The sequence below is a fragment of the Embiotoca jacksoni genome, unplaced genomic scaffold (assembly GCF_022577435.1).
Source record: "Embiotoca jacksoni isolate LCO1_2020_lvr unplaced genomic scaffold, fEmbJac1.0.p SCAF_18, whole genome shotgun sequence".
NCBI classification, from domain to species: Eukaryota; Metazoa; Chordata; class Actinopteri; family Embiotocidae; genus Embiotoca; species Embiotoca jacksoni.
The window spans coordinates 2,631,339-2,647,847 of NW_027185318.1; the positions used below are offsets into that span (position 1 = coordinate 2,631,339).

The 16,509-nt window shown below is 46.8% G+C and overlaps 1 protein-coding gene across 2 annotated transcripts in view; it reads left to right on the forward strand.

Moving 5' to 3' along the window:
- The window catches only part of LOC138199833 (signal-induced proliferation-associated 1-like protein 1), a 32,163-nt gene that overhangs the window by 2,109 nt on the left and 13,545 nt on the right, over positions 1-16,509 (forward strand). For both annotated transcript variants that reach the window (XR_011178373.1, XM_069152064.1), the window contains exons 2-4: positions 13,121-14,800; positions 14,931-15,061; positions 16,259-16,447. Coding sequence is in view for 1 of the 2 variants with exons in the window: in XM_069152064.1 (XP_069008165.1) it covers positions 13,345-14,800; positions 14,931-15,061; positions 16,259-16,447 (1,776 nt within the window). In the remaining variant the exon portion in view is untranslated. The remainder of the gene's footprint in view (positions 1-13,120; positions 14,801-14,930; positions 15,062-16,258; positions 16,448-16,509) is intronic.

The window sequence follows — 16,509 nt, forward strand, 5'->3', positions numbered from 1 at the left end:
TCTTGTTTCTTTTTTTTTTTTTTTTTAAACCTCACCTTTCTGGGAATGTGCGGCACCTCCTTCCCTCCGCCAGCTCGCGGCCCGGTACCGATGACGGACCGGACCACAAGCTAAACACTCCCTGAGCCGTGGGCCCTTTGATCATCAAGGCCAATGTCGGCTTTCTTCCATGACAGGCACCAATACGAGTCACGTAGTCCCGAGTTCTGACACGGCCTTCAGAACCAGCTTGAGATTTGGAATAATTTAAAACAAAACAAGGAACAAAAAAAAACCTCGGGAAGTTCCGTCAGTTTGAACATGAGTGCTGTCTGATGTCTGACCGGCATTACTCAGCGCACAGTCAGAAGTCAAATGACTTGATGATAATTTGGCCTCCGGGGTTTTTGTCAGTGTGAGTGTCTTTTGAGTGTCTGAGGGGGCTGATGAGTTTGATTGTAATGAGGTGTGACTGTGGCTCAGCGTTTCCTGCTTGTTAAACTGTTGGAATGCTCTTTCTTTGTCTGGATCCGGCCGGGCCGCTGGATACCGGCCGGGGGCCGCTGGATACCGGCCGGGCCGCTGGATACCGGCCGGTGGAGGAAAGCGGAGGGCTCGGGACCTACAATAGTGATGATGTAATCCTCTTTTCAGCGCTCTGTCACAGAGCAAATGAGTGCAGACAAAAAGGAAAATTCCCCTCCTCTTCACCCCACCTGCCACAAAGTTGTTTTTTTGGGTGGGTGTGGGGGTCGGGGGTTGGGGGAGATTTCAACCTCGGATAAATTATGCACAGCAATGCAGACTCTGTAATTATCTGTCCGGGAGATTCGGCGGAGCTCTCTGGGATGGGAGTTGAGCTGCGGGACAGGTGCAGAGGGCTGCTGCTATTGGCTGTGGTTTTGTCCCTAACTGATGGTTGTTGTTTTTTGGTATGGTGGCTTGTTGTATCTCCATGAACTAAAGCGACCTCTGCTGAGACTGCTTTGTGTCATCCTGCTTCCAGCCCTCAACCCTAAACCCAAAACCCGCAGTCATGCCGAGATCAGACGCTGTGTAATTCCCCCTTTTCTGCTCCCATCAACCCTCCACATGCTGAAAATAGTCCACCGCAGGAAGCAGATTGGAAAACAACAGATGAAAAAGCAAAAAAGAATTGGCAAACAATGACTTTGTTAAAAAAAAAAAAAAAAAGTGAAAGTTAGAGAAGGGAAAGAAGTTTCCATATTGAAATCTAGAATGATGATGATGATGATGATGATGTGTTGCTGCAGGCTATCTCTGCTGCCACACAGGGATGACGTGCTCGGCATTGTCTCGACATGTTGCTACACTGTCTGCTCTGTTCGGCCTGCACAGTCTCTGGAACAGATCACACAACTCTACTTAGACAAGAATCCAAACAAGCAGCAGAGTTTCAGGCCGTCGCGCCTCATGCAGCTTTGGAAAAATACTTCCACCTACAAAAAGCCTCAGAGGGCTTTCTTTCTTTTTTGTATTTTTTGTATTTTTTTTTTTGGGGGGGGGGCTGTTTTGTCCCCTCCGGTGGATAGAAATCTGAGAAGCAGGCAGGAATGCGCGAGGGCTCGGCCACGACCGATCTTTAAACCGATCTGGATGTGGAAGACAGGTCTGTTCGGCTCGTCCTCATTCTTTGCTCGTGCTTACAACTGTTTTCCTGACTTTCCAGAACTGCTGGCACCACGTGATGTGTAGAAAAACAGGAACGCTGGCACAACAATACACTGCGTGAGGTTTTCCCCCTGAACACTACTTAAAAACTACTCGAGGGAAAATGAAGAGCTTCAAGTTCTCCAAAGTGCTGTAGTTTGTTTCCTCTTCATACGTTGCTTCACATCCTTTTCTTTGGAACCAGGGAATCCATTTCCACCAGGCCGGTTCCTGCTTTGCCGTGAAGCTCGGAGAAGAAGAATGAGACCACTGTGGACTGAACGCTCTCTTTTGCATGATTCAAATGACTTTTTAAACAAACAGAAGTTTCAGGTGGATCGAGTGAAGAGAAAATGTACCATTCTCTTTCCATGTGGTTGTGTGTTGTTACCTCACTCATTATTATAACAAAGAAATGACTCTTACATTTACAGTAATTAGTCTATGCAGTGTAACAGTAGACCGTTTGATAAATGAGTCTTTTTCCATGTTGCTCCAGGTGCAAAGGGCAGATAGAGCCGGCCAATAACAAATATGGCTGCTTTCCCAGCCTTTCCTCTCGAGCTGCCTGTTTCCTGTGTATTCCATTGAAGTATTCCTGGATACCCGGGATAGAAACACAGCTAAATGTGTGCGCTCCCTGTAAATATGAAGTTGGGCATGTGCTTCTATAGGAGTGTAAATGCTCTGGAAGTTGACTATTTAACCTCAAACCAACCACTGCTGTCCCTCTCACAGTGGTTCTGTGTGATCTCTGTGCAGGATTAGTGCTGAGCTCAGCGGTTATCATTGCTGTCAGTGCTGCTGGGAGGAGGTACGGTGGCGTTGTTGCCATGCCGGTGTTCACACTCGACTCGAATGCTGATTAGGAGGAAGTTACCAGTTGCTGTTTGCTACTAGAGAGAGAGAAAACCTGCATCTGTACACGTTGAATGTTGTTCAACTTTTGCAAAATTTTTTGCAACAGACCTCAGAAACCTAAATCAGGTATTAAAGCTGTTCGACAGTAGCCAGAGTAACACGGTGGGAGGTGCAAATGTGAGGCTCACGCAAAGCAAGAGTTAAGGCATGATTTACTCTTGTGGGGATGCAAAGTCTTGATCATTACCAGCTGAGGGAAGGGAAATTACAGGCGGGGGGGATTATTTAGCTTCAACAAGAATAATGGCAGAAGGGCCTGATATTGTCTGAAAAAAAAAAGAAAAGCAGATGTTAATTTGCATTTTACTGTCGTATTACCAGCATTAGTGGGATTTTTTTTAAGTGTTAAAGGGCAACAAAAGTATGTGTGCGCCCTCAGCTGCTGCTTAAAACGGCATGTGGTTTACATGGATCAAGCTCAAGAGCACGATTAACCACAGTTGCAGGGCCAGCTGGAGTTTGCCAGTGTGCAGAAACAGCAGCAGCAGCAGCATGCAGCAGCATGCCTTGCAGGTTTGCACTATGATTGTCTGGCAGTGCTGTGATTTAACAGGGCACGACTATTATGCAACACTAGCTGACTTATCGCAGTCCAAATGACTCTGTATGAATTGATTAACTCTGCAGCCTGACTGTTTATAATTGGACTGGATGCTCGCTCGGCTGTGCGCTGGACACGTGCCAAAATCAATGACTGCGAACGGTTTTACTTTGCTGCGTTGTCGTTGGAGTTTCAACCAGGCCTTTCCAGGTGCACTATTGTGCACTATTGTGCACCTGGAAAGCACCTGCTGGTCACCGAGGCACACCTGAGCTTCCTCCCGAGTCCTCGAAGAGACAACACAGTCAGTCGGGCTTCTCCAGAGAAACGGCAGAGAATCCCCCGAGCTTTTCTGAGAGGATAACAATAAGAGAGCCTTCCTTCCCACCCTGCTTTCTTCTTCTTCTTCTTCTTCTTCTTCTTCTTCTTCTTCTTCTTCTTCTTCTTCTTCTTCTTCTTCTTCTTCTTCACCTTCGTCATCTTCTTCTTCTTCTTCTTCACCTTCGTCATCTTCTTCTTCTTCTTCTTCTTCACCTTCGTCATCTTCTTCACCGCCGTGCTGGTCCTCATGACAACTCACAGCAGTGCAGCCCGTTGTGCCACCTTATTAAAATGCTTACCTGCCAAGAACCGATTTTTCTCCACGCAAGCTGAAAAGGGAAGCTGTGGTCACTTGGTGCACAATTAATGCCGAGTAGCAGCAGAAGAGGCGTGCGGCCATCGTGAGGGGATATTAATCAAGCCTTCACCTTGACTCGGGTGCTCCAGGATGGCTGGCTGCGTTTTCCTTTTGACTGCTGCTCTCTCAGCTCAGGATCCTGTTGTTACCGAGCAGCGCTCTCGTGCCCCTCGGTCACACGGGAGACTCTGTGGGGAATCCATGCGGTTGAAACGCGGCCCATCATCCCTCGGTGTAATTTAATAACTTTCCCTGCTTCACCTTGATTGCCAGACTTGCGGCCCGAGCAGCTGCGTGTTGATCGATTGGCAGATCAGTTTGACTGATGAAAATGAACTCCGAAGGATGTGCAGAGCAACTTGTGAGGGATTTGATTACGTTCTCCGTGGCCCTTTCTGAGCGGCCGGTGGTCGATGCTGCTGCAGTGGAGCTCGTGTTTCTTGTGTTTGCTCAGCAGGGTCTCGGCCTTCATCACAACTGCTCCTCTTCGGGTTCATCACTCTGCCACAACATGTCCACACAAACCCATCAAGATGAAGAACAAAAATCGACATCTCATTCCCAAAGTATTTCCTTCTTAAAATGCAGTTTCAGCAACGACAAGCTGCTGTGAGAACTATTTATTTCTGTGTTGCTGATTTATGTTTTCATTCTTCTTCCCTGTCCGGCTGTTATCTGATCTGAGCGTTCAATTAATCTGTCTTTGTTTTTGGCAACACACACTATTATTGCCACGTGTACATATACTACAGCTCTCCGGAGCGTTTCTCAGTTTGTGATGACTAAAAATGTGCTTGGCTTTATTGTGGCGAGGGGTGGTCGGATCAGGATTGTGTCTTCGTGGCCCTCTGGGATTCGGCTTGTTTGCTACCTGTGTAATCAGGCTGAGGATGTGAGAGGACGGGGCAGCGGATGACTTCCAAACATCGCAGGCATCTGTCACATTGACACCTCCGCTACGAGAATCTGTCAGACTGCTGTCGACTGACCTTGCTGCTTCATATACAGTTATACACCGAGACGTAAATGCTTGTGCCCCCCCCCCTCCCACCCTCTTCTCCGACCCCTGTCGTCATCCCAAAGCTGTGCTTAAACACCACGCGGATGTACGGCTGCTCATAAATACAGTCTTTATTTACCTTCTGCAGTTTGCTAATACATTTTGACATTTAAGCCGAGAAGAACACCGACGTTTTCATCCTCGGAGCCCCGAGCTGTCACTAGCAGGGCTAAAAGGTTAACATTGATTAGTTCGTTTCCAATTGGAAAAATTGGATCACGTGATCGGTTTTCCAATAAAGATTTGTGAATGCTTTTTTTTTTTTTTTTTTTATCTCGAAGCGCGCTGATTTTCAGGAATATTACCGACTCCAGAGACGTTTCATTTTCACTGCCAGTAGCCGTGGGCAACAGGAGTAAATGGCTGCGTTGGCTTGTGCCCATGCTACGATGACTACTCACTGATGAGCACACACTACACACTAAAACATGCTTTGCCTCACACTGGCCTTTGCGCAATCGAAATGCCACGATCTAATTAGCATTTTGATTGACATCTGGTGACCCACTCTTGTTTATCCCTGTTCAAACTTTCACAGCTCTGCTACAACCGATGCGGATGTGACATTGATCCGGTGGAGCAGTCAGAATGAATCTGAGCGAGCTGTGTGTACGACGTGTGAATAGCACTGTGGGCTTGCTCTGTTTTGTTTTGCTCACGAGAGCCTGCGATCCGGGAATGAAATAATAGGAAGTGTTGGTCGGGCCCCGTGGCTGAGCCCCATCCCCCCCGTCTTCTGGCACGTGGAGAGGCAGAATTATAGACACAAACTATTCACTCAGCCCTCCTCCTTGCATCAACACTGTTAATTATACTGCAGCTTCTCTCCCATCCTTCTATTTTAATCCTCAACCGATGGAAACCGCCTTGTCTCAGCATGCAGAGTGGCGTGTGCCAGCCCCACTTCCTGCCGAGGAGGATTTGTGTGGTAACAAATATGTTCACTGCTTTTCAGATATTAAGAAGGGGGGGGGATCTACCTTTTTTTGTAGTGAGAAGAGAGGAATCAGAGTACCCCTATAAACACTACTCCCCCGCCCCCGCCCCTGCCCCCCACCCCAGCCAGCACAGTTTCACAAGGCACACTGCTGGGAAATGCTCTCATTGCATCGGTGGCCTGGTGGCTCAGTTCAGTAAGACCAAATGATGTCAAACACAAATAATGGCTGCACGTTTACTACAGTGCAAAAAAAGTGGAGCTATTTAAATATAATATTGGTAAAACTACAGTTGTTAAATTCAAAAGAAGGGAATCAGCCTGCAGCCTGTTACAGCAACTGTCTGCATAGACGGTAAGTGGGAGAGAACTTAAAGAGCTCGGGGTTAGTTTTTAAATCCAAAGATTTCTCTTTCAGCACATCATAGAAAAAAAGTTTCCCACATAAATCACAGATCTTGTTCCCTTGGAGGAAATGGTGCAGTAGGTGGTTGGAGAAGGTGTTGCCTGTGTGGAAATGGCTCTCCGAGTGTGGAAGTGAGTTTGTCAAATTAAATTTCTCAAGGTGTTTCTTTTTTTTTTTTTTTCAAGCCATCTGATATCAAAGTAGGTTTTGCCTTTCAGCCTTTCAGTCTTTCAGCCGGTGGATTTTTTGTGGGAACCAGCCAAGGACACGGATTATTCTGTATTCATTAACAGAGCAGCAGAATCTTCAATGAACCATTCAGATTAATATATAACCAGCTATAGATATAAACAACAGCTGAAATTTGCTTGTGCAATGTTAAGCTGTATTGAATGTGCCACAGCTCTTGCTTATGCCTTGTACAGTCTGTGAATTGGCATGAATGTGTTTTTGTTTGTGGATGGCTGTACTGAGCAGCAAGAAGCCAAATAATGACGTAATTGTGCTTTTCAAGTACCTGCAGGGTGCAAGTCTTGTTAGAGAGATGTGACAGGGTGAACTTTGGGCTTTATCATCAGCTATTGGCAGCATGCCACCAGTCGCACCAAAGATTTCATTCATCAGTAGAGTGCCACTCACACTCACACACACACACACACACACACACACACACACACACACACACACACACACACACACACACACACACACACACACACACACACACACACACACAAAACCTGTTTGTGCCGCTGACCATTGAACCTGCTAATAATCAACCCACAGTATGTCTTGCGCATTAAAACCAGAGTGTCGGGACGGGATCACACCCGTATTTGTAACAGTTTTCACAACATCCTGTTACTATGAATATTCTGTTACCAATACGCTATAATACTATACTGCTTTACAACTGAAGTACACCAGAGATGCTGAAACATGGTATTTGTTTGACAGAGTTGTCAGTTTTCAGTTCATTAAATGTGGGCACTTCCGAGTTTCCTTTGGAGATAAGATCCGGCTGACGGTGCAGATGTAGGGCTAATAGTGTAACTTTATGGGATGTATTTTCTTTCTTCACCTTATAAAGTGATGGAGGAGACGAGAGTTTATGACAGAGAGAGCTTCAAGTCTCAGCCAATATCTCCTTTTACAGGCTGTTTGCATATATAGACTCAGAGGCAGGGAAAGCAATAGGCTGTTATTCACGGTGAATGAGCTGCACCGACTCCAGAAAGAAGGAGGGAAGCTCATCTTTTAGCAAATATTCCTCTCGCAACGTAAAAAAAAGAAAAAAAGGAGGGTAGGTGTTTTAATGCCCGCCGAAATCTACGCATGAAACTGACACGAGTGTCGTGGGCCGTTACACCGGACTTGATTACATGACTGTAAGCAAAGCAAATCTGTACTCTGGGAAACAAACATGCTCATATTTAAATATTGCATCTCGCAGAGGTTTCTGGGCAGCATGACCGGCATTACAAACACAGGATTTTAAAAGAAATGAGACAGGTTGTCCAGAAATAACATCTTAACGAGCTGGTGTGCGACAGAGGAGTTCTGTTTTTGATTAAACAAAAAGCAGTCTGGTTTTAAAAATAGTTATCGTGTCACGAGTTGTCAGGAAAATGCTCCTCAGCCACTTCAACTGTCGATGATGTTTCTGTGGGATTTAGTGCTTTATTTTCTGGGTTTTGCTTGTGTGTGTGTGTGTGTGTGTGTGTGTGTGTGTGTGTGTGTGTGTGTGTGTGTGTGTGTGTGTGTGTGTGTGTATACCTGTCTATGTGCATCAAGAGCTCGCTGTCTCTAATGGAGTCCTCGGGTTGGAGGCGGGAGAGGGAAAGTGCAGCCGAGAGCAGACTTCCACTTTTAAACCTCAGCTCCCAACTGCTGCAGTTCAGCAGCTCGGCAGCCAGCTCATTAGAATTTTTTACATTCCTCTTCAGGCTGCAGCACACTGCTTCTTCTCCGTTGCTCTTTACAACCCCAACTTTTAAAAGCTGACGAGATTACAGCCGAACCCTCTCGGTAAAGACATCTTTAGCAACGCGTCTAACACGAGACACTTAACCAACTCCGACTCGGTTTTTTGCAGATGGACCATAAACATTGTGAAATACATATTATATACTTTGAATCAACTGTTTGCCTTTTTGGTTTGGCAGGTTATCCTCAGCTATAAGAATGAAAGAAGCAGTAATTCTTCTTTAGTCTGGATAAGTAGACCACCTAAGCTGTTAGAGGGGCAATTACATTTTTTTTTTAGGTAAATGGCCTTGTTGGAGTTGGACAAAGGCTTTCATTGTCGACCCTGTGGCCCACCCAGATAATTGAAAATAGGAAAGAGTTTACCATCGCTAAATACAAACTATGTCAAGTGTCTCAAGTGTCTATTTATTCTGCTGCCTCTCCCACGTGAAACCCTGCTGGAGTGCTTTCTGGATAAGGAGAGAGGAAGGATCGAGGACACCCTGCTGGAGATAATAGCAATGAATATATTCTGGCGCTCCTCCAGGGCTGTCTTCTTGTGTAAGGCCGTGAGTGAAATTCATTTTGCCAGTGGTTAGCTATGCCCATTACTCACTGAACTGTGCTGCAGTGATAGCGAGAGGCCCGCAGTCAGAGCAGAGCCGGAGCGGCACATCACAGGACAATGGCTGTGATGAATGTCGATACGCTGCCACCGGTTTTTGAAGTGCTCCAACCACACGTGGTGTTTGCTTTGCATGTGTGGGCAGTTGAACAATTCATCGGTCCAGTTCTCGATTCGCTGCCGTTCTCCCCTTCATCCAGAGCTGGCGTCTCAAAGCTCTTGGTAGGAGCTGACTTTCAGGGATTGAAGACAAAGTCTGTGGTTGGGAAGATTTAAAAAAACAACAAAAAAAACCCAACTGTTTTCTAACAAACTATCTCTTGGACAATCAGAATCAGTGTTGCACTTCTCTTCTTCAGTGTTTGTTCAAACATGCCCTACTTCTCTTCCCCCCACTCGCACAGATGTTCATCACTTCCTCCGTTGAAATTGGTGGAATTCCAGGATCTGGGCTCGCGGTTGGATGATACGAGTGTCGTTTGTCTGCCAGCATGCCTGTCTGTTTTTCCCCGAAGGTGTCGGGTTCTCAGGTTTGCTCGATCAGACGGGCAGGTCTGTGCCTGGTTCTCAGCCAGATGTTCATGGACGGGAGCCAAAAAGGAGCGAGGCGAACGGAGAGGGGATGCTTTGTTACTTCCTGTGTGTCTGCTGTGGTTACGTGTTCGGGCTGCACCTCCGTGAATGTCCAGAGACCTCAGTTTACCCATCACTCCCAAACACTCCCTACATGATGGGAAACAAGTGTTGTGTAGGAGTCAGGGGATTTACTAATATTGCAGATTGTTCTCTTCTAAAGCTGTAACTCACTTTTTGTGGAAGAGCTTTAAGTGCAGTCTGACTCTAGTTTTTGTTATTTTGTGAAATCCTCTCCAAAAAAAAGAGATTGTTCCTGTTTTAACTTCCCCAAATCTCTTATCATCTGCCAGTTAATATGTTGCATCAGTGAGACAGTGGATTGCAGAACACCTAAATACTGATGTAATTCTCCTACAGACTGACTCAACAGAGGTAGTTTTCTGCTGTTGGTTGTTGGCCTTGTTATTTTTCTGTCCAGGTGAGTCATTCTTCTTCATCGCAAACAAATCCTCCCATTTCTTTGATGATTTTGTTTCTCTTGTGGCCAAATTCTGCTTCAGTCTTTGCTCCATCTCCATCTCTTGAGCTTCCCTTGCATTTAATTCATCTGGTTTCCTGGCAGGCCTCGTCCAGGCAGCCATTACGGGGTCCCCGTGCCAGGCGATTTTCAAAGACTTCACTGTGTTGGAATGGGGCCCCAGTTTTGCCCAAGCCAGGACAGTGGGACCTTTGTGCCTGCTGCCCAACAGTGCAGTCAGCCCTCAAAGTGGCGAAAGATTAGGAGACAGGGAGAGCCAATGGACTAAATGGTAGGGTGCCTGTTTGAAAGCCAATGGTGTCAGGCAAACAGCCCCTTAGCCCTATTCAAGCACGCAGTAATTACAAGCTTGTAGGGCAATCCTTCGACTCCTTTGTCTGGGTTTTGGAAACACTCGCCCAGTGTACTGGAAACTTCATGCCCTCTCTGTTTGAGAGACCCAAGATGAAGACTCTTTCAACTCCAGCGAGTTGTTAGTCGAGCCAGCTCAGCAAATGGGACTCCCCACCAGGTAACCCGGGTTTTGAGAATGTCTGGCAAAGCCAAGCTGTCTCTTGATGATGACTCGGCAAAGACTCATACCGGAGGTTCATGCCTCTGATTCATTACGTGATTCAACTGTCCCTGCTGACTGACTGCTGTCTGTCTTCCACTTTTTACATCCATGTAGTTTGTGTGTATGCTTTGTCACAAAACCCTGGAGGGCCCAAGTGTAGCTCTTGAAGGGTGCGCCGTGATGTCACCGGCCCTTCGTCTGCATCTCTACTTTGCTCATCTGTCCACGTGCCTCACTGGTAAGGTCAGAGTCCCCGATGCAGAAAGTTCACCTCATTCATTTAACAAGCTAAAGCTGTCCAGACACGTCCCACCGACTTGTGAGAAAAAAAAAAAAAAAAAAAGTGCTTCAATTGATAGCGAGGCGGGTGGGATGGGTTGGAACAAGATTGTGTTTCATTGTGGAGCTTTCATTTTTTTTTTTTTTTTTATCTCTCTGTCACACAAACATACACAAGAACACATTCTCTCTCTTTCAGTGCCATCGTCTTTCTTTTAATCTGACAACACCATGAAGCCATCCTTCTGTCTGCGCGTCCATCAACAGAGAGATTAGAGGCCGGTTTTCTGGGACACGTGTGCGTGTGTGTGATGTGTGTGATGTGGGTTGGTTCTATTCATCTGTCTGTCCCTGTGGACACTCGGCAGCATGAGGGAAGGAGGCCCGGCGTTCTGGGACTGAACTGGACTCGTATTCACGCCATAGAACGAAGGTGTTAGTGGGCCATGAACGAGTTTTTAGTTTTGTATTTTTTTTAATTAATTAAAGAATAGATGCCCGTTCATTTGAGTGTGTAGCGGGAAATCCTTCTTGTAAGAGAATTTCATAGTGGTGATTTTGTCTTTCATCCTACTCGAGTTTTCTTCTGAAAAGATGTGCGAAGGTTACATGATGTGCTTCAAGGGCATCTGGGTGGCCTTGAGTGTTCATGCTCGTATCTTCTAACCTTGAAGCTTCTACGAGTGTGAAACTGATGCATGTATCATTTGATAGTCTTATGCTGAAAACGTTGCTGTGATCGGTTTCCTATCAGAGTGAATGCAGCCTTTTGCAAAACCTTTATTGTAGAAGTGTGTTCACAATTGTTGTTTATGGTTTTAACATTTTGAATAAATAATGTTTTGTTTTGCACATGAAAATCAAAATAAGAGTAAATAATGTGGGCAAAATTATGGGTAAGAAAAGGATTTATGTCTGTATTTGTTCCTGTTAAATTTAATGCTGTTTGTTGTTGCACAATATTGGACCAGCAGGAAGACTCGCTTCTGCACAGGTTTAGAGATTTGTTGTCAGAAAACATTCTTCTGTGTTTTCAAGTCAGACCAACTGGGGAGGGTTCGCTTCAGGTGTTCTGAAAACTGAATCATCTGCAGAGCCTTGAGATTTTGCACTTACACTCTCCAGCCTGACTTGAAAATTGCTGTTTTGTACATCAAACAAACTGCGTTGTCCAGGGAACATTTGAGCCATCTCTCAGCTGACTGTGGCGATGTTTCTGGTCACATGGTACTATCCACCACTTCCAGACACATTTGTAGTTTATGTCTTTGAATGAAAAGGTTAATGTCTTCTTTCTATGCAGGAATCTGTGCGTCTTTACAGAAGGTGTGCCTGATGTTTTGATGTAATGTGTCTCTACTGTAGGCCCGTCACAGTGCCCTCATTGCCGGTGGCTAATGTGATCACAGCCACAGCCAGGCAGGGCAAAGTGAGAGTGGAGCCTTAATCTCCCTCAGTCTCTCACTGCCAAATTGGCCTGATTTGTCAGGCAGAGGATCATCACCCACTTTTCAGATGACTTTCAAGGCCCCTTTGCTTTTTCATGTGCAGCTTGGCATATTTGATCTCGACAACTGCAACTCAGCAATACAAATCACTACTGTTTGGCACTAAAGGGGCACAAGAGAGGTAGACAGAGAAGTCACTTCATTAATCTGTGACAGCGGGGGTTCAGCGTTCAAGTTCATGGGTAGATTCAGAAGTTTGTTTCATCCTCATATGTAATCTTGGTTTATTAAATTGTCAACTAAATCATCTCTATTCAGATAAATGCAATTGTTCAGGAAAAATGAATCACTTTTCTGTGACTCTCAAGGAAAAACACTGACATGCATTGTTAACCTTTTTCTGTTTATTTCTTCTATTTTTAAATCTGGCTTAGTTTCCATGTTTCAGTGCTTATGCTGAAAATGGTTTGAAAAGTAGGTTCCCTTATCTGAAACTGAACATGTCAGTGACTTTTCACAGGCATGTAAAAAGCTGGCAGAGAAAAAAACAAAAAAGTGTTCTGCAGGCAGGTCTGTGCATACCACATCTATCTCCTTTACTTCCCAAAGAGAACATCTGTTTGCTTGTTTGTGCAGATGTCCTCGGTTACATCAAAAGGTTCCGTCGTGTGTAATACTGTGGGTCTTTTAATAGACCTCCTTAAACAACACTATTATTAAACTATTGAATCTTTAATTCACATGTGGTGTCAATAAGGACTGAATATAAAAAAAAAAAAAATTCAGATTGGTTTAAAGTGTTAAGTTATTTGGTTGTCGTATATCCAGTCCTATTTATTACAGGGAAACCTTTGAGTCACCATACAGATTCATTTGTGCTTTCTTTCCTCTTACAGTCTCACTGTATGTACTAACTGAATTCTCTTTTCTCTCCAGGGTTGTGTGTGTGTGGAGAGACAAACATGCCAAGTGCAGTTGAGGAAGCAGTATGCAGGCTTGAGTGCTGAAGAGGTGGGCTTGCCTCTCCACTTTCTGATCCAGACAACCAAGTTGCTCATGAAGTCAGGGAGCAGCGTCCCATCCCAGAGGCAGCCATGTGCACCTGCTAAGTGCCTTTAGCCTTTGGCACTGGTCTCAGGACCAGCCTGAAGCGCCCACCAATGGAGCGCACCGTTGGGAGTTCCATCCCCACCACTGATGAGTTTTACACCCGCCACCTCCGTATGGTCAATGGAGGGGCCGTGCCGACCCGCACAGACAACGTCCACGCCACTGTGAGCACAGGAGTGCCTAAAATGGGTGTACGGGCTCGGGTGGCCGACTGGCCCCCGAGGAAAGACTTTGCAGGAGCGCTGTGGCAGTCATCTGCAGAGACCGAGAACTCCGGCGTGCCCTCTGCTGGAAAAAGTCACGTTAAGTTAGGCTCTATCATGAGCCCTCAGGACTCATCAATGCTACGTAACATCCACAATACTTTAAAAAATCGAGCCCAGGCCCAGGCTAACAATTACAGCCCTGACACCCGTTATCTGGCCCCGGGGGACTACAGAGGTCCTGCACACAGAAACCCACGACAGAGACGCATCCGCCAGCGTAGCAACAGTGACATGACTATTAGTGAGATGGAAGGCAGCGGAGACAGCGGAGAGGACTGGGGTCCATCATCAGGAGCCAAATGGTCCCCCCTACACCGGGAATATGGCAGCACCTCCTCAATAGACCAGCATGGAGTATCTGGAGAGAGCTTCTTTGAAATGCTTAAAGGATATCAAGGGGACAAAGCTGATCAGCGTAGCCCCGCTCCAGAGAAACTGGAGGAGATGCTGAACGTTGGGCCCAAGCAGGCCATCGTTGACCTTCAGGAGGATGTCACAGACGGCCCGCTTCCTAAAGCCAACAGAGATAAGCCTCCAAAGAGACGCACGAAGTCTGAGACGGGGGGCGAGTCTATATTCCGTAAACTTCGGAACGTGCGAGGTGAGTCGGACTCTCCCAGAGTGGGGTCGGACGTAGAGGACAGCCGGTCGGAGGACATGGGCCCCCCTCTCAAGCCCTGGGTGTGTCAGAATGGCTTCTCACACTATGATGTTCAGAGCATGCTTTTTGACCTCAACGAAATCATTCAGTTGCGGCAGACCGCCGGCAGGAGGAAAAACACCACCACGGGCGCATCGGCTGCTGCCGTAGCCTCGGCTACCTCCACCCTATCATCCACCCACAGCCTGCCTTACAGCTCCCCTAGTGGCAGCCAGGAGGAGCTCAGTTCTAGGGACAGTCCTAGCCTGGACGCAGGAGATGAACAGAGCAACGAAATGCTGCTAAGCTGCCCTTGTTTCCGCAATGAGATCGGCGCTGATGGCATCGCGAGGCGCAGATTGGGAGCAGGCTATCACGGCCTCGTGGGCGGAGGAGCCGGCAACGGTGGCTCAGGGACACTGACCGGGGAAATGAACTTGTATGAAACATCTGTGAGCACACACTGCACCAATGCTGGAGTTGCAGTTCTCGAGGGACCGAAAGAGGGTCCCAGCACCCTCAGCGAAAAGGGAAAACAGTATATTGTGGAGCACGTGGACCTGGGAGCCTACTACTATCGGAAGTTCTTCTACCTTCGGGGTGAGATGCATTCAACTGCTTTCATTACATACACTTATCGGCATATGACTGTTGTTTGTTGTTTAAAGCAGAAACGCTCAGTATCCCCCGAGCTGATGTTTTCTTAATTGTGCTCGTTCCTCCGCTGCAGAGCACTGGAACTACTTTGGGATTGACGAGTCTCTGGGTCCGGTGGCAGTGAGCTTGCGCAGAGAAAAGCTGGAGGAGGACAAGGAGCATGGCCAGCAGTACAACTACCGCCTCATCTTCAGAACCAGCGAGGTCAGACTTAGTTTACGAGCTCAGCCCCTGCTCCACCAGCCACCACTCCTTCAGCCTGTGGAGTAATTTGCCCACAGCATTTTAACAGTGCAGCCCATTGTTATTGTCTCCTCACATTTGGCAAAGTTAAGAAAATGATTTTGCCTGGCTGCGAGAAAAACTGTTTTGAATAAAGTTGTTAGACTGCTAAACACATGGCAAACAAGGAGCTACTATTCTCCTTTTCTGTAACAGATCTATATTGAATTTATGTATAGCTCATTTACGACTGCTCGAGTAGGAACACCCCAAGGTAAAACCAGTCCTTGTTTCTTATTACGCAACCAGCCCCCGGGCCGTTCAGCTGTCTCCCACTATCAGCAACGTGTGAATAAACTTCAGGAAGTGCAGTTATCCTCCAGCCTCCAAGGCCTGTCGCCGACCCAAAACCGCTGTGTGGAGGGCTTTATTTCTCTCTGTCTGTCATATGTAGTTGCAGGAACGGCTCCCAGGCTCCTGTGTTTGATTTGGGACGTTGGGATTATTATTTTTTTTTTTTGCGTTATGTGATTTATTATGTGGACATGCATTCCCAGACAGAGGGTAAAGACATGAGCTCGAGGCTCTTTGTTGTGGCTTGAAGCTTGGCAGGTGCATGTGATTAAACCCATGCGCAGAGTGAAGTACCTAACCACTACCCCCCCCCCCCCCCCCCCGCCTCCACCACCACCACCACCACCCCCGCTGCCTGTCCTATCTTCCAAACACTGGGAAACACAGATCCATTGTAAACACTAGCACAGGCTCAAGCTCGCAGGAGAGAGAAAGTCTCCGTCCGTTCCAGCTGCTTATGATAGCCGAGTGATTGAGTTCAGTCCCAGAAAAAACAGCACAATGTGCACTTTGTGTAAACAGAATGACAACAAGCCCTCCCACCTCTTCTTCCTCAGCTCCACTTTCTAGTTACCTAAAGCGTTGAGCCATAATTACCTTGTTTTATGTCAACTTCTCTAAGAGTGAAATAAGAGGCCGCTATTACTTTAAGAACCGCGGCAGCTTCTGTTTTTTTATTTTCTTCCTTGCATCAGGGCAAACGTGTTTTGCTATCAGTGTGTTTCATCTCCAGGAGAAAGTTCAAAGCGCATGGAGGTTTCCTGAGGTGCATTCTCTCTCTGCTCGCTGTGATCTCCTCTTCTTACCCCGTCTGCATCCTTCCAGCTCACAACTCTTCGAGGCGCCATACTGGAGGATGCCGTGCCCTCCACCTCGAAGCACGGCACCACCCGGGGGCTTCCCATCAAAGAGGTGCTGGAGCACCTGCTGCCCGAGCTGGACCTGCCCTGCCTCCGACTGGCCCTCAACACGCCCAAAGTCACCGAGCAGCTGATGAAACTGGATGAACAGGGGGTAGGAGGACAACACAACTGTGTGCATTTGTTTATCTGCACAGAAATACTTTTTAGTCTTTT